General features: G+C 44.0%; 1 protein-coding gene across 1 annotated transcript in view; it reads left to right on the forward strand.

Annotated features, from left to right (window-relative positions):
* lrp1bb (low density lipoprotein receptor-related protein 1Bb) overlaps positions 1–19176 on the forward strand; it is a 1555752-nt gene that overhangs the window by 1264502 nt on the left and 272074 nt on the right. The window contains exon 65 of the mRNA XM_034186395.1: positions 17798–17917. Coding sequence (XP_034042286.1) covers positions 17798–17917 — 120 coding nt within the window. The remainder of the gene's footprint in view (positions 1–17797; positions 17918–19176) is intronic.

Below are 19176 nucleotides of genomic sequence, written 5' to 3' on the forward strand. Positions count from 1 at the left end.
GAATTATGTGGCAAGCAGGTGCTTTTATTTTTCCACACGCACAAACACAGAGGGTGGTGGAAGACATCAAACGCAGTACACCTTTTGCTCATGGTAACGGCAACATGAAACTTACTTTTTCTGAGATGAAGAATAATGGGAGAAATTAAATATAAGAATTATCGCAGTGGATACATAGACATTTCCAAGTAACAGGATATTTGATGTACTTCATTTACATCAGTCATTTGAAAATACAAACAGGAAGGTTTGTGTAAGGTAAATCTATCTGGATTCAGAAGGTCCCAAAGGCTGAGAAACCATGCAGGAAGGACAGTAATGAGGAATCTGAGTCCTAGAGGACTAGAACAAAAAATAATTAAATATTACTAGAGGATACATGGGAGGGTTGAGCACAGATTTGATCTGTTTTTTTTTTTTTAATGGAAATCCTTCTCTGTGCCAGTTCACCATGACAATGTGACTTTGTGGCAAAAGCCAAAAGCTTCAATATCCTCACTTTCTCCAAACACAGCCACAGGAGTCTACAACAATTTCATAAATGCTTGTAATTCCTAAGTGGTTAATGCAATATTTTAGTTGAAGCCATTCAGGTAAAGCTGAAATGACTTATGGACCTGACTGTACTGTTGAACAGCCAACTGTGTGCACGTAAAATAAATAAATAAAAAGTGCACAAAGAAGAGAACAGAACTAAAATGAATGAAACAAGCACAAAAACAACAAAAAACAAAACAAAAACAACAACAAAAGATATGCAGACCAACTGCATGAAAAAAAGATCTGTGAGAACATCACAGAGGAAGCAAAATTTCATGTATTTTAGGAATGAACTCCAACATCAACATCACAGTGATCATCATGCCAAAGTTCTTCAGTAGCATTCATGGTACCACATTGATAAATGGTAAATGGGTTGCATTTATGTAGCACTTTTCCATCTGCATCAGAAGCTCATATCGCTTTATAATGATGACTCGCATTCACCCAGTCACACAGACACACTCACACACCGATGTCAGGGCGTGACAGTTTGGGCTCCAAGAACCATCACAGGAACCACTACGAACGTTGTCACGTTCTATTAAGCATCACTACTCATCAAGACGGATCAATAAGCTCAGTTGCGACCTCCACGACGTGAGATGAAATGAGGGTGGTGTGTGACATTCGTGGAAGATTTTTTGACAGGCAAAAAACATGCTCCACGAATATCAAGAATATCACGCACCAACACGCACTATTAAGAAACATATTCAGATGCATTAAGTCACATTAAGAATGTCAGGAATGTGTCACGAATGACAGAAAAATGACATTCGTAACACGTCTTGCTTATGTGTAAACGCACCTTAAAGCAGGCATTCCCAAAATGAGGAAGAGTTTCAGTTCTTTGACAGGCCACTTGAGGCTGGCTCTAGAAAGGAACAGAATCCCATTTAATTCCATGTTAAAATGTCCAACTTTCGAGCAGAAATAAACATTTACATATATATATATATATATATATCCCTGCCATGTCAACTATTTTTTTTTTTACTCATTAGTTTAAGACATTTTAAGCCACATATTTATGCATAATTACAGACATGACGATGAGAGCTCATGTTCGATGATGAGAGCTCGTGTTGTGGCAGAGAAAAGAGTTCAGACTTAGCCAGTTAATCCATGATAACTGAGGAAATAAGATGGTCATATTTTTATTACCCACACCAAAGCCAGGCATCATAAAAACCACAACCTATTCTCCAAAAATAGTATTTAATATCATAAAATATTTATTTGTATAAAACACTTTAAATGAAGAAAAAAATCAACAATGTGCTGAGCAGCAGAACGATAGAGATTCCCTTATCACAGAGTAAAAACAATTAAAACCACAAAACATTTATATACTTGTACAAGCAAAAATAATTAAAAGAAGATAAAAATCACTAAACCAATGATAGGCATTAGAAAATAAATTGGTTTTAGGACTAGCCTTAAACCCCAGAAGGCATTCTATTCCACAAAGTAGGAGCACAGAAAAGACTATAAAGCCTGCGGACTCCTTTTTAACCCTTGGGACACAGAGCAAGTCTGCTTCTTCAGAAGTTCAGCAAGAAAGCTAGATAGATAGTCAGCACTCAAACCATGATTAGCCTGTTAGATGGACTCGAAGATGGGGTATGTTTGGGCTTCATTCATCTGACCCAGATGAAGCAAGGTCATGCTCATGTGCCACTTCTTTACCTGTTTAAAGCTTCATCATGACAGAGGCAGAGTCAGTGCTGCCAACATGGTGATTCCCAGAATAGTAATTTTTGGGCTTTAGAACATCTCTTCTAGGTCTCTGTAGGAAACTTTTGTGTGTCTTCATGCAGGGTTTGGATAACCTGTATCATTAGGATTCCTCAATCAATATTATCAAATGTCTGATGTGTTTACAGCCCTCATACAAATTGTCACAATAAAACATGACAACAGAGTGAATTAAAAGAATGGAAAATCCCCAGCAATTGCTCCAATCTTAGCCCAACCAAAAAGATGTTGTTGTGAAAGTGTAGTGACACGGACCCACAACAGCGGGCGCAAATGAACGGTCAATAGATGAGCCAAAAAGTAACAATTTAATGTTGTGAAGGTGCACAACGAATACACAGACAATCTCAGAATCTGATAACAGTCAATCCACAAAGGTGACGTGTGGGCAGGCTAGAGGATAGAAGACGTCTGTCCTGAGAAGAGCCGGAACCACACGATTTCCGCCGCCACCGAACCTGGTGAATACTGGAGCCGCCAAGTCCCGAATTCCCAGGTGATCACCGTCCCCGACTGTCAGATCTGGTACTGCTGGCGAAGAACAAAGACAGTCAAGTGTGGGTGTGTGTACACCCCGTAACAACAACGGTGGGAATGCCACCTCCACCTCTAACACACACTCGTGCAGCGTCTGTTTAACCACTTATCTGACGGACATAGGACGAAACAGTCGCGACCCACGCCGGTCCTCTGGTTGACAGCTGCAAAACAATAGCTCTTAGAATCAAATAATACAGGCAGAGACAGTTACCTCCATAGAAGTACGATATCTCGGCAACGAGGTGGAGATGACGTCTGGTCTTTATGGAGTGAGATGCTTTAGAGTAAATGGGTGACAGCTGTCAAGAGATAATGAGTGACAGCTGTCACCCCCGGCTGTGTCCGTGGCGGCAGCGCCCTCTCGTGCCTGAAGCCCGCACTTCAGGCAGGGCGCCCTCTGGTGGTGGGCCAGCAGTACCTTCTCTTCTGGCGGCCCACACAACAGGACCCCCCCTCAACGGGCGCCTCCTGGCGCCCGACCAGGCTTGTTCGGGTGACGGTGGTAGAAGTCGGCCAGGAGGGCCGGATCCAGGATGAAGCTCCTCTTCACCCAGGAGCGTTCTTCGGGTCCATACCCCTCCCAGTCCACCAAATACTGGAACCCCCGGCCCATCCGACGGACGTCCAGGAGCCGGCGCACCGTCCAAGCCGGCTCCCCGTCGATGATCCGAGCAGGAGGCGGCGCCGGTCCGGGAGCACAGAGGGGTGAGGTGTGGTGAGGTTTGATCCTTGAAACATGAAAGACCGGGTGGATCCGCAGTGAAGCCGGGAGTTGGAGCTTCACTGCGGCAGGACTGAGGACTTTGAGGATCTTGTATGGTCCGATATATCTGTCCTTGAGTTTCGGGGAGTCCACCTGGAGGGGGATGTCCTTCGTGGATAGCCACACCTCCTGCCCGGGCTGGTAAGCAGGGGCTGGGGATCGCCGGCGGTCTGCATGGGTCTTCGCCCTCGTCCGGGCCTTCAACAAGGCAGAACGGGCAGAGCGCCACACCCGATGGCACTTCCGCAGGTGGGCCTGGACCGAGGGCACACCGACCTCTCCCTCCACCACGGGAAACAACGGGGGCTGATACCCCAAACACACCTCAAATGGGGAGAGGCCGGTGGCAGAGGACACCTGGTTGTTATGCGCATACTCGATCCAGGCCAGATGTTTACTCCAGGCCGTCGGGTGTGCAGACGTCACACAGCGCAGGGCTTGCTCCAATTCCTGATTGGCCCGTTCTGTCTGTCCATTGGTCTGCGGGTGGTACCCGGACGAGAGGCTCACAGTAGCCCCCAGTTCCCGGCAGAAGCTCCTCCAGACGTGTGAGGAGAACTGGGGACCACGATCAGAGATGATGTCGGTGGGTATCCCATGCAGACGGACGACGTGGTGGACCAGGAGGTCTGCTGTCTCCTGGGCTGTTGGGAGCTTCGGGAGGGCCACGAAGTGGGCCGCCTTGGAGAATCGGTCCACTATTGTGAAGATGGTGGTGTTGCCCTGGGACGGCGGGAGGCCCGTGACGAAATCCAGGCCGATGTGGGACCAGGGGCGATGAGGCACAGATAGCGGCTGGAGAAGTCCTTGGGACCTTTTATGGTCTGCCTTGCCCCTGGCACAGGTGGTGTAGGCCTGGATGTACTCCCGGACGTCGGCCTCCATAGACGCCCACCAGAAGCGCTGCCGGACAACTGCCACGATCCTTCGCATGCCTGGATCACAGGAGAGCTTGGAACCGTGACAGAAGTCTAAGACTGCAGCTCTGGCCTCTGGTGGGACGTACAAACGGTTCTTCGGACCAGTTCCGGGGTCCGGGCTCCGTGCCAGGGCCTCCCGGACGATCTTCTCCACGTCCCAGGTGAGGGTGGCCACGATAGTGGACTCAGGCAGGATGGGCTCCGGTGGATCCGACAGTGCAGTTTTGACCTCCTCTTCGTGTACCCGGGACAAGGCATCCGACCTCTGGTTCTTGGTCCCGGGGCGATAGGTGATCCGGAAGTCAAAACACCCAAAGAACAGTGACCAGCAGGCTTGCCTGGGGTTCAGCCGCTTGGCGATCCTGATATACTCCAGGTTCCGATGGTCAGTGAAAACCGTGAACAGCACAGACGCTCCCTCCAACAGGTGTCTCCACTCCTCAAGAGCCTCTTTCACCGCAAGGAGTTCTCGATTGCCGACGTCATAGTTCCGTTCAGCCGGGGTCAACCTGCGTGAAAAGTAGACACACGGGTGAAGAACCTTATCAGTCTCTCCGCTGTGGGATAGCACGGCTCCTATCCCTGAGTCAGAGGCGTCCACTTCAACCACGAACTGGCGGCTAGGGTCGGGCTGCACCAAAACTGGCACAGTAGAGAACCGTCGTTTCAACTCCTTGAACGCGGCTTCGCACTGATCCGACCAGGTGAAGGGGACTTTTGGAGAGGTCAGGGCTGTCAGGGGGCTAACTACCTGACTGTAGCCCTTAATGAACCTCCTATAGAAATTAGCGAAGCCGAGGAACTGTTGCAGCTTCCTACGGCTTGTTGGTTGGGGCCAATCTCTCACCGCCACAACCTTGGCCGGATCAGGGGCGACGGAGTTAGAGGAGATGATAAACCCCAGGAAGGACAAAGACGTGCGGTGAAACTCGCACTTCTCGCCCTTCACAAACAGTCGGTTCTCTAACAACTGCTGCAGGACCTAACGTACATGCTGGACATGGGTGTCAGGATCCGGAGAAAAGATGAGAATATCGTCCAGATATACGAAGACAAATTGGTGCAGGAAGTCCTGCAAGACGTCATTAACCAAGGCTTGGAACGTCGCGGGGGCGTTGGTGAGGCCGAACGGCATGACCAGGTACTCAAAGTGACCTAACGGGGTGTTAAATGCCGTCTTCCATTCGTCTCCCTTCCGGATCCGAACCAGGTGATACGCATTTCTAAGATCCAGCTTAGTAAAGATTTTGGCTCCATGCAGGGGGGTGAACACGGAATCCAACAATGGCAACGGGTATCGGTTGCGAACCGTAATCTCATTCAGCCCCCTGTAATCAATGCATGGACGGAGTCCACCATCTTTCTTGCCCACAAAAACGAAACCTGCCCCCATCGGGGAGGTGGAGTTCCAGATCAGCCCGGCAGCTAATGAGTCCCGGATGTAGGTCTCCATTGATTCGCGCTCAGGTTGTGAGAGGTTGTACAGCCTGCTGGACGGGAACTCAGTGCCTGGAACCAAATCAATGGCACAATCGTACGGACGGTGCGGGGGAAGGGTGAGTGCCAGATCCTTGCTGAAGACGTCAGCAAGATCGTGGTACTCAACCGGCACTGCCGTCAGATTGGGAGGGACTTTGACCTCCTCCTTAGCATGTAAACCGGGAGGAACCGAGGATCCTAAACACACCCGATGGCAGGTTTCGCTCCACTGAACCACCACCCCAGATGGCCAATCAATCCGGGGATTGTGCTTCAACATCCATGGGAAGCCCAAAATCACGCGGGAGGTAGAAGGAGTTACAAAAAACTCAATCTCCTCCCGATGGTTTCCAGACACCACCAGAGTTACTGGTTGTGTCTTGTGTGTGATTAAAGGGAGGAGGGTGCCATCTAGTGCCCGCACCTGGAATGGCGAAGGAAGCGCCACCAGAGGGAGCCCTACCTCCCTTGCCCATCTGCTGTCTAGCAAATTCCCTTCTGACCCCGTGTCCACCAGTGCTGGGGCTTGAAGGGTTAAATCCCCGCTCAGTATTGTAACTGGGAGTCGTGTGGCAATCTGTGTGTGTCCCACGTGAATGTTTTGACCCCCCCTTAGCCCAGTCTCTAAGGGCGGTTGTTGTTGTGGCCGTTTGGGGCAGTTTTTCTGTATGTGCTCCTTTGAGCTGCAGAGAAAACACTCCCCGCGGACCAGCCTCCTCATTTTGGCCCTGTGCGTCTCCCTAACAACGTCAGCAGGGGGAGCTGTTGCCCCACGGAGGGCTGCGGCTGTGGAGCGTGGGGAGGGCGGCCCCTTTTCGAACCCGGAAGGGAGAGGGATGGCGCGTATCCGGCCATGTCCTTCGCCTCGCTCCCGACGGCGTTCCTTCAACCGATTGTCTAACCGTATAACGAGATCGATAAGCCCATCTAAATCCCACGGTTCCTCCTTAGCTACCAGATGCTCCTTCAGGACCGATGACAGTCCGTTTATGAAGGCGGCGCGGAGCGCAACGTTATTCTAGCCGGACCTCGCAACTTCCTCGATGCGGAAGTTGACTGCATATTCGGCTGCACACCGGCGCCCCTGTCGCATTGACAGCAGCATAGTTGAAGCAGTCTCTCCTCTGTTAGGGTGATCAAACACTGTTCTGAACTCCCCCACAAACCCAGTGTATGCTGATAACAACCGTGAGTTCTGTTCCCAGAGCGCCGTAGCCCAAGCACGTGCCTTACCCCGAAGCAAATTAATAACATAAGCCACCTGCTGGCGTCAGACGCGTACATCACGGGTCGTTGTGCAAAGACGAGTGAACACTGCATCAGAAAGTCCGCGCACGTCTCCACACAACCCCCGTATGGTTCAGGGGGACTTATGTATGCTTCAGGGGATGGTGGGGGGGTTTGTTGAACGACCAGTGGAATGTTAATACCCGGCACCGGGTCGGCAGGAGGAGGAGCCGCAGCAGCGCTCTGATCGCGCGCTTCCACCTGTGCGGTGAGAGCCTCCATCCTGCGATTAAGGATGACGTTTTGCTCGGACATCAAATCCAGCCGAGCGGTAAAGGCGGTGAGGATTTGCTGCAACTCACCGAGCACGCCTCCTGCAGACGCCTGTGCACCCTGCTCTTCCATTGGCTGTCCAACAGATGGATGACGCCCCTCGGGACCCATGACGCTGGCCGAGATATCCTGTTGTGAAAGTGTAGTGACACAGACCCACAACAGGGGGCGCAAATGAACGGTCAATAGATGAGCCAAAAAGTAACAATTTAATGTTGTGAAGGTGCACAACGAATACACAGATAATCTCAGAATCTGATAACAGTCAATCCACAAAGGTGACGTGTGGGCAGGCTCGAGGATAGAAGACGTCTGTCCTGAGAAGAGCCGAACCACACGATTCACCAGGTTCCGCCGCCACCGAACCTGGTGAATACTGGAGCCGCCAAGTCCCGAATTCCCAGGTGATCACCGTCCCCGACTGTCGGATCTGGTACTGCTGGCGAAGAACAAAGACAGTCAAGTGTGGGTGTGTGTACACCCCGTAACAACAACGGTGGGAATGCCACCTCCACCTCTAACACACACTCGTGCAGCGTCTGTTTAACCACTTATCTGACGGACGTAGGATGAAACAGTCGCGACCCACGCCGGTCCTCTGGTTGACAGCTGCAAAACAATAGCTCTTAGAATCAAATAATACAGGCAGAGACAGTTACCTCCATAGAAGTACGATATCTCAGCAACGAGGTGGAGATGACGTCTGGTCTTTATGGAGTGAGATGCTGTGGAGTAAATGGGTGACAGCTGTCAAGAGATAATGAGTGACAGCTGTCACCCCCGGCTGTGTCTGTGGCGGCAGCGCCCTCTCGTGCCTGAAGCCCGCACGTCAGGCAGGGCGCCCTCTGGTGGTGGGCCAGCAGTACCTCCTCTTCTGGCGGTCCACACAACAGATGTATGTACTTCAACAAACCATTCCCACTCAGATAAATGTCTTTGGGCTCTCACCTTATTGTTTTTTTTTTTTTTTTTTTTTTTTTTTATGACACTAACACTACAATGGGATGTTTGTGGACATGATATAATTTTCATTCAAACATTCACATGGAATATTGCAATGGTAAATCCAGCTTTTCTCAAGCAAAGTTATTGCTGCAGAACACATTCTCACATTTGGAACTTTAAAATACCATTCTGAATTCCAAAGTCATGTTTAAGTTTTCACAACCCAGCTTCCTTCAAACTAATTTGGCTGTTGTGAGATCTTTGGTTTTATACAGCAGTTACAGTAAAACGATGAAAGGCATGTCAGAAGCGTTGGAGGTGGATATGGTGGTGATGAGGAGGTATAATTTGACCATGCATGGGAAAAAAATGACTTTCTGTGCTGCACAGCAGGAAATATTAAACAGGTTTCCACATGGTTTTCAACCAGAGAATTTCTTGTTGTGAGGTAGGTACATTGTGAATGCACCACCCCATTTAAAAAAAAAATAATAATAAAGATACATTTAGTTAGTAAGTAACAATGTTACAAAGTTACAAACCATGTTACAATAAACAAGATTGCTTAGGTAATGTGCTTTTTTATAAACCATTCATTAAAACACACTTGTTTGCTGGTAGTGTGCCTGCCTTGTTTAACTGGCTATGTGTGTGTGTGTGTGTGTGTGTGTGTGTGTCTATATATATATATATATATATATATATATATATATATATATATATATATACGTATATATATACACAGTAAATTTTGCTGAGTAAAATATACTCTGGCGGGATAACATTTGGTCCCAGTCTAAATAGAGTAAAATACACTATTAAATAATGAAATCAGCTCTACCATCTTGTCAAATCAAGTGTTTCTACTCCAATAAGAGTTCATTTTACACTGTGCTAAAGTTGAGTTAGCACTGTGATAGATATTTAACTCTATTTGGAATGGGACTAAATGTTATCCCAGCAGAGTAAATTTTACTCTGCAAAATTTACTGTGTAGGCATGAAGTAAAAAAATGCAAAAAATAAATAAATAAGTAAATAAAGCACTGATCCTTATATTCAATGTCACATCTGTTTCAGTATAGTAGGAATATGGCATGTTTTATGTGGTCAACTTGATTTCATTTGTTAATATACATTTATTGCTGCATTTAAGGCCTGCAACACTTTGAAAAAATGGTGGAATCAGCACTTTCCAGGTTTCTTGAGACAAGTCAGAAGATCAGCATGGTACTTTGTGCTAAATCTGTGTCTAGTAAGCATTTCTCAAAAAGGCTTACAATGTTGGTAGGAGACTGATGAAGGAAGCCTCCAAAACACCCCTGGCAGCTCTGGAAATAAATTACAGGCTTTCGTGGATCTGAATGGAGAAACTGTGTACGATGCAACATTTGCCTTTTGCGACCCCATTTACAGTGTCATGTTGGCGTGGAGTAGCGATAGCTGGGGCACCGTGGATCAAAAATAATGTTTTGTGGCAGCATAAACACATTATGCATAGGTTTAGGTCATTCTATGGTGGATTTAATGCAGCAAGTTATTGTTTATAAGGCTGTGTTATTTATGTCTCCCCAAATGTAATTTGCAGGTGTTTAAAATCAATTTTAAAATTTTTGATTCACTGTGCCCCGGACATTAATTTATGGGGCACAGTGAATCAGTGTCCAGAAAAAAAAACACATGATTATAAAGATTTCTTCAAAATTATTAAATATATGCTGATGCATATATAAACTATAATCCAACAAACCAACTTTTCATGTGTGAGTGTCTTATATAGTGGTATAAGTCCTTTAGAACCGCACAACTGTCATCATTTCTGTTCAAACATGAAAACAGCTGTTTATATACACAAATTATAGACATACTTCATGTAAAAATAAATGTATAAGCTTCAACAAGTAATATTTGTCATCTGCTTGATACTGGGGCTTAGTAAATCACTTTCTAGACTGATTCACTGTGCCCCAATTCACTGTGCCTTGGGTGCATGTGACACACATGAGTCATGTTATCAAATAGCTGATAGTCTGGAGAAGACATAACACATGCTCATCAGTTGGATGGGTTAGTCTTCCAACTAATAACAATTTTCCTCTGAGAAATAAATACAAAGACACTGACATCCACAAAATTTACTTTTGATAGGAAAAAACTGACTTCACTTGCCACTTACTTTTACTCTTAATGTATCCAAAAACAAAACACTAATTTATAAGGGGGATGTCTTTATGCATAAAAAATATGGCATAACTGCTGCAAATATATATGTAGTTTTGCTGATTATAGCTACTGATTCACTGAGCCCCGTGATTCACCGTGCCCTGGTTTCCCTGGAAAACACAAAAACAGATGAAGTCTAAAGTCCATGTTCAGGTGTCCCTTATGCCTTCTGGCAAGCTGCAGGTGAAATGTCATGTTCTTTGAAAGAAAATCCTTCTGCATACCACTTCATCATGAAGCTATGGTACTACACAGAAAACACATTTATAGTCTCACCACTGGTAAATTTAGACTGATCAGTTCACCAAACTTGCATGTCTGTGGAAGAAGACAGGAACCCAGAGGGAACGTATGACAGCATCCAAACTCCACACAGTATTGACCAGGTTGGAAGCAACCCCCACACCTCCTAGGTGGGAGACAACAAGGTTAACAACTAATCCTCTGTGATGCCCATTAGAGTACTATCTCACTGGGGTGGAACAGCTTACAAATGGCATTTGTGAAGGAATTTGTGCAACTTTGCCATTTGGCACATACAGTCCATCGAGAAAGTATTCACAGCACTTCACATATTCCACATTTTATGTTCCAGCCTTATTCCAAAATGGAGTAATTTTTTCTTCAAAATTCTACAATACCTCATAATGATAATTTGAAAAAAAAAAATGTTTTTTGAGACTTTAGCAAATTATATATATATATACGAGGGCTGTCAATAAAGTAACGGTCCTTTTTATTTTTTTCAAAAACTATATGGATTTCATTCATATGTTTTTATGTCAGACATGCTTGAACCCTCGTCTGCATGCGTGAGTTTTTCCACGCCTGTCGGTGACGTCATTCGCCTGTGAGCACTCCTTGTGGGAGGAGTCGTCCAGCCCCTCGTCGGAATTCCTTTGTCTGAGAAGTTGCTGAGAGACTGGCGCGTTGTTTGATCAAAATTTTTTCTAAACCTGTGAGACACATCGAAGTGGACACGGTTCGAAAAATTAAGCTGGTTTTCAGTGAAAATTTTAACGGCTGATGAGAGATTTTGAGGTGATTCTGTTGCTTTAAGGACTTCCCACGGTGTGAGACGTCGCTCAGCGCTCTCAGCCGCTGTCGTCAGCCTGTTCAAGCTGAAAACCTCCACATTTCAGGCTCTATTGATCCAGGACGTCGTGAGAGAACAGAGAAGTTTCAGAAGAAGTCGGTTTCAGCATTTTATCCGGATATTCCACTGTTAAAGGAGATTTTTTTAATGAAAGACGTGCAGACGGATCCGCGTGTTGGGACGCAGCCGACGCGGTGCGGCGGCACAGGAAAAACACCTCCGTGTTGATAACCATTTGGAAAATCCAGGCGGCTTTTGATGGCTTTCAGTGGAGTGAGTATATGAGAAATTGTTTAACAGGCAGGACATGTTCCAACTTGTCCTTAAGGCTTTCAACAGAGGTGTTTTTCCTGTGGCGGAGCGTCGCGGTGGCTGCGTCCCGACGCGCGGACCCGTCCGCACGTCTTTCATTAAAAAAATCTCCTTTAACAGTGGAATATCCGGATAAAATGCTGAAACCGACTTCTTCTGAAACTTCTCTGTTCTCTCACGATGTCCTGGATCAATAGAACCTGAAATGTGAAGGTTTTCAGCTTGAACAGGCTGACGACGGCGGCTGAGAGCGCTGAGCGACGTCTCGCACCGTGGGAAGTCCTTAAAGCGACAGAATCACCTCAAAATCTCTCATCAGCCGTTAAAATTGTCACTGAAAACCAGCTTCATTTTTCGAACCATGTCCACTTCGATGTGTCTCACAGGTTTAGAAAAAATTTTGATCAAACAAAGTGCCAGTCTCTCAGCAACTTCTCAGACAAAGGAATTCCGACGAGGGGCTGGACGACTCCTCCCACAAGGAGTGCTCACAGGCGAATGACGTCACCGACAGGCGTGGAAAAACTCACGCATGCGCACGAGGGTTCAAGCATGTCTGACGTAAAAACATATGAATGAAATCCATATAGTTTTTGAAAAAAATAAAAAGGACCGTTACTTTATTGACAGCCCTCGTATATATAATATAAAATAAGCAATCACCTGTACATAAGTATTCACAGCCTTTGCCATGAAGCTCAAAATTGTGCTCAGGTGCATCCTGTTTCCACTGATCATCCTTGAGATGTTTCTGCCACATAATTGGAGTCTAACTGGGGTAAATTCAGTTGGTCTGATGAGACAAAGATTGGACTCTTTGACATGAATGGCAGGTGTTATGTTTGGGGGGAAACAGGCACCAACCCTACAGTGAAGGATGGTGGTGGCAACATCATGCTGTGGGGATGTTTGTTAGCAACAGGAAATGAGATACTAGTCAGAACTGAGAGAAAAATGAATGCAGCAATGTACAGAGACATCCTAGATGAAAACCTGCTCCAGAGCGCTCTTGACCTCAGACTAAGGTGACGGTTTAGCCAAGCTTGTTGCATCATATTCAAGAAGATGAGGCTATAATTGCAGCCAAAAGTGCATGAATAAAGTACTGAGCAAAGAGTGTGAATACTTATGTATGAGTGATTTCTTAATTTTTATTTTGAATGCATTTGCCAAAAATTCAAAAAAAAACATTTGCAAAACCTTTTTTATGTTATCATAATGTGGTGTTGTGAGTAGAATTTTGAGGGAAAAAAATAATTCACGCCATTTTGGAATAAGGCTGTAACATAGCAAAATGTGGAAAAAGTGAATTGCTGTGAATACTTTCTGGATGCACCATACATTTCCTTTCATATGATTGGAGAGGATCACCACTTCTGGATGTGGCCAAAAGGGTGCAGCAGCCTCCAGCTATCTGGCTCTTTCTATTTTATTATTATTTCTTTTAATTTAGAACTTATTTTATTTTATTATTATTTAGAGTGCTTTATCTGACTAACGTCAGAGGAGTTTACAAATCCTCTTTCACATAACTGCAATATCACAGCCATCTTCAGCACTGACACGAAAACACGTCATCATTTCAGTCACGCCAGTGGTGCTCAACATCTGCGAGAATGCCGTGTGCCATGTCAGCAGCTCTCCCTCGGTATGGGTGTGGACTGCTTGAGATTTGAGGCGGCATTTTCACTGCGAGTCGAGATGCATTCAGTTGCCACGCATGCAATTATTGGGAGGACCCATTCAGTGAAACTTCACGTGAAAATTTTTTTCACCTGTTTTGTGTCTCCACCTACTCTCCACCAGTTGCAGCCCAGTGAGATACTAGCCTTGGGGGTTCTCAACACATAGTAAAGGAAGGAAAATACCAAATTAATGAATGTTTTACCCAGTAAACAAGTGTATTTTTTTATTGGCTTGGAAGTCTTTCTCAGTATGTATCCCACACAGGACCCGACAAAAATCCTTGTGTGTTCATGGTATGAAATATGCATGAGATACACACATTCGAACCATGTTTCTCCTTTTATGAACAGCGATGTTTGTGTGGAAAGTTGTGCATTTTGTCAGTACCTTTCTTTTATGCATTTGGCCTCAGATGTTTGCAACAGCAAATTTCACAATTTTCATGAAATGTTGTTTGTGAATGTTGAGCCTCTATTTGCAGTGCACACAGCTGCAAAACAATATCCACACAGCAACAATATTAACTAAACACTTTGTTTTATTTCGTTGAAGTAAAAGACCTTCAGCCCCTCTCACAGAAGGTGCATGCGTGGCTTTTAGATGTGGGTGTAGCACTCAACATTCAACTCATTGCTATTTGTCACAAACACGTCACACAATGACACATACTTGCCAGCACTCACCAGGGTGTATGAAGTATTTTGAACATGATTAAACACCAAACTTCATTCATCACACTGTTTCAACTTACACACCACTAAGTGCAGGCCACAAGCCATCACAGATAAACATTTGTCCAATCAACTTGCTTACAATGACAAACATCACTCAAGACCCTGCTGACTATTACAAATGCTCACTATAGCTTGCCTTAGACTGTTTCTGACTATTTCTGCAGAAAGTCTGTGGATATGCAAACCAACTTGTTGTTCAACAGACTGGTTGCTGCTCTCAGACAACCAGCTGGAATGTGGTGGTTTTGGCCAAGAGTTGGTTATGTATAGTCTGCCATTCTGATGGCCATGGGATGTACTGCAAAATTCTTGGATAGAATATTGGGCACAGTTCGTGTTTGTGAAATGAACATTCAGATGATGACCAACAACTCTGGTGGACATTCCTGCAGTCAGCGTTATAATTGCACACTCCCTCAAAATGTCTGACATCTGTGACATTATGTTCACTTATAAAACTGCACATTTTGGAGTGGCATTAGATAATGACCAGTGCAATGTACATCTGTGCAGCTGGCATCCTGTTTAATTAGTATTTTAACATAACACACCTGTCAGGTGAATTGACCACTAACACAGACTTCAAAAGATTTGTGAACAAAATGTTGTAAAAGTAAACCTTTTTTGCATAAATGGCATTTTAGTTTTTTTTAAAACTAAAACTGTTTTTTTTGGAAACAGAAACTAAAGTGTTGCATTTGTATTTTTGTTGTAATTCTACCAGACTGCCTTTTCAAATTCAGGTCTTTTACTTTATATGAACTTGTTTTCATCACTTTAAGTCAACAGCAATTTCAAAAGGCAGTCAAAATCTTCATATACAATATACAATATACATTCATTAATTTTCAGCTGATTATCCGGGTCCAAGTCGCGGTGGCAGCAGAGAAAGCAGCTCATCGCACACTTCCCTTTCCTCAGCCAAATCCTGTAACTCTTCCTGGGGGATCCCAAGGTGTTTCCAAGCTAGCTGGGAAATATAAACTCACCAGCATATTCTGGTTCTTCCCTGGGGCCTCCTCCCCAGGCCCGAACCAGGTCAACTGGATGCAAAGAAGTAACGGCTCTACTCAGAGTCCCTCTCAGATAGTTGAGCTTCTCACCCTGTCCAGGAGTGCAAGCCCCCCCTGGCAAAAATTATGGAATCACCGGCCTTGGAGGATGTTCATTTAGTTGTTTAATTTTGTAGAAAAAAAGCAGATCACAGACATGACACAAAACTAAAGTCATTTCAAATGGCAACTTTCTAGCTTTAAGAAACACTATAAGAAATCAGGAAAAAAAAAATTGTGGCAGTCAGTAACGGTTACTTTTTTAGACCAAGCAGAGGGAAAAAAATATGGAATCACTCAATTCTGAGGAAAAAATTATGGAATCATGAAAAACAAAAGAACACTCCAACACATCACTAGTATTTTGTTGCACCACCTCTGGCTTTTATAACAGCTTGCAGTCTCTGAGGCATGGACTTAATGAGTGACAAACAGTACTCTTCATGAATCTGGCTCCAACTTTCTCTGATTGTTGTTGCCAGATCAGCTTTGCAGGTTGGAGCCTTGTCATGGACCATTTTCTTCAACTTCCACCAAAGATTTTCAATTGGATTAAGATCCGGACTGTTTGCAGGCCATGACATTGGCCCTATGTGTCTTTTTGCAAGGAATGTTTTCACAGTTTTTGCTCTATGGCAAGATGCATTATCATCTTGAAAAATTATTTAATCATCCCCAAACATCCTTTCAATTGATGGGATAAGAAAAGTGTCCAAAATATCAACGTAAACTTGTGCATTTATTGATGATGTAATGACAGCCATCTCCCTAGTGCCTTTACCTGACATGCAGCCCCATATCATCAATGACTGTGGAAATTTACATGTTCTCTTCAGGCAGTCATCTTTATAAATCTCATTGGAACAGCACCAAACAAAAGTTCCAGCATCATCACCTTGCCCATTGCAGATTTGAGATTCATCACTGAATATGACTTTCATCCAGTCATCCACAGTCCATGATTGCTTTTCCTTAGCCCACTGTAACCTTGTTTTTTTTTCTGTTTAGGTGTTAATGATGGCTTTCGTTTAGCTTTTCTGTATGTAAATCCCATTTCCTTTAGGCGGTTTCTTACAGTTCGGTCACAGACGTTGACTCCAGTTTCCTCCAGTTTCCTCCCATTCATTCCTCATTTGTTTTGTTGTGCATTTTCGATTTTTGAGACATATTGTTTTAAGTTTTCTGTCTTGACGCTTTGATGTCTTCCTTGGTCTACCAGTATGTTTGCCTTTAACAACCTTCCTATGTTGTTTGTATTTGGTCCAGAGATTAGACACAGCTGACTGTGAACAACCAACATCTTTTGCAACATTGCGTGATGATTTACCCTCTTTTAAGAGTTTGATAATCCTCTCCTTTGTTTCAATTAACATCTCTCGTGTTGGAGCCATGATTCATGTCAGTCCACTTGGTGCAACAGCTCTCCAAGGTGTGTTCACTCCTTTTTAGATGCAGACTAACGAGCAGATCTGATTTGATGCAGGTGTTAGTTTTGGGGATGAAAATTTACAGGGTGATTCCATAATTTATTCCTCAGAATTGAGTGAGTCCATATTTTTTTCCTCTGCTTGGTCTAAAAAAGTAACCGTTACTGACTGCCACAATTCTTTTTCTGGATTTCTTATAGTGTTTCTTAAAGCCAGAAAGTTGCCATTTGAAATGACTTTAGTTTTGTGTCATGTCTGTGATCCGCTTTTTTTCTACAAAATTAAACAACTGAATGAACATCCTCTGAGGCCGGTGATTCCATAATTATTGCCAGGGGTACAATGTCCGCAAAATTTTAAACCCTGCCCTGATCTGTCTATTGATCGCCCGCTCCAATTTACCCCCACCCGTAAGACCCAGAGATACTTAAGCTCCTCCACTTCGGGCAGTACAACATTATAAATAGATATTTTATATTGTAACTTACACTCTTAATTGCAATAAAACACATATAAAAATGTTGTTTTCTCCTCAGTTGAGAAACCACAAAGTTGCTCATGCTCTGTGAAACAAGACCCACAACAGTTATCTGATAGCTTTAGTGTTAAAGGATGATATGATTGCAAATTATAAATCAATTAAATTTGAGTATGTCCCCTCAGCACCACTCATGAAAACATATCAGTTTTTGTTTATGCAAGCTGCCTCATATCACTGTTTAATTGTTTTAACTTTGCTCCTGAAATCCTTCTCTTACAGAGACATACATCTGCTTGTCCGGCCAGTTCAAATGTACCAGGAAACAGAAGTGCATCCCTCTGAACCTGCGCTGCAATGGTCAGGACGACTGCGGTGATGGAGAAGATGAGACAGATTGTCGTAAGGATCTCCAGTGTTGTCCCTACGCTTGCTGCAGAAAAAATGATTTTATTGTGTCTTTGTATTGGGAAGTTCTTTAATGTATCTCCAGTTTGAGTAGCCTGTCACAATGATTCACTCAGCCAATATTTCATAATAAAGATAGAATCTGCAAGAGTAAGATAAAACATGATAAACATACTGTATCAGATATCTCTTTTACAGGTAAATATTGTTGGGGTTTTGTGTTAAATAATTCTATAGCAATACAAGGAGACTCTCTGCTATGAGCAATGTTTATATGTGAAATTACTTTTTTTTAATATACATAACACATGGGTCCATAGGTATTGAACAACAACTTTTTTAGGATTTTGCCAATGTATACCACCACAGTGGGGTTGAATTTGAATAATCAAGATGCACTACATTAACCATTTAGGACTTATAGCCATTTGTGTAGAATGTCCCTCCATTTTCAGATGCCATAAGTATTTGGACAAACTGAATTTAAATATTATTTTTCATACAAAACTTCACTTTTCAGCCAGTTTTATTTTGATAATTCGGGAGATGGATATGTGTGTATTTCCAAGTCACTGAATATGTCTTGGGCTTCACTGAAATCAGTCATTAAGAAATACAAACTACATTACTCCATAGTAAATCTGTCTGGAGTAGACAGTTGTCAAATACTGAAGAAGGAGATTAAAAATGGAAGCCACTGTGCGACTCATGGCAACTCTGAAGGAATTATAGGCTTGTGTGATTGTGATTGCAGAAACAGGGTATAGCTCAGTTTTTGTGTGTTACATCACTAGCCAAAGCTTCATGGTAGAGTTGAACACAGAATGATTTTCAGACAAGAAGACAGAACAAATCCAGGCTTTAATCTCCCATGTGCCCTATGACAAACTGTAGCTGAAATTCAGCTGCGTATACAAATTTCTGTAATTTCTCAATGGTCAATGCAGCCCCCCCCCCCCACCCCCACCAAATCACAATATGGGGGGAGGCAGTGCTCCCCCCCCGGTTCAAAAATCATTCAAAAATGATTAATTTTTTGAATCATTGGCTATCGGAGAGATATCTGTTCTAATGAGTACTAATCCTGTTTGATTTCAGTGCCTGTGATGGCTTTAGCAATACATCATCTCGATTAAGTATTCCAAAGACAAGTCATCCTTACGGCCTGTTCACAGTGATTAAATATTGAATCACACTTAGGATAGGAACAAAATTTCTCTGCTATGATGTAATTCATCAGGATATCACACCTC

Source organism: Thalassophryne amazonica, chromosome 14 (assembly GCF_902500255.1).
Source record: "Thalassophryne amazonica chromosome 14, fThaAma1.1, whole genome shotgun sequence".
NCBI lineage: Eukaryota > Metazoa > Chordata > Actinopteri > Batrachoidiformes > Batrachoididae > Thalassophryne > Thalassophryne amazonica.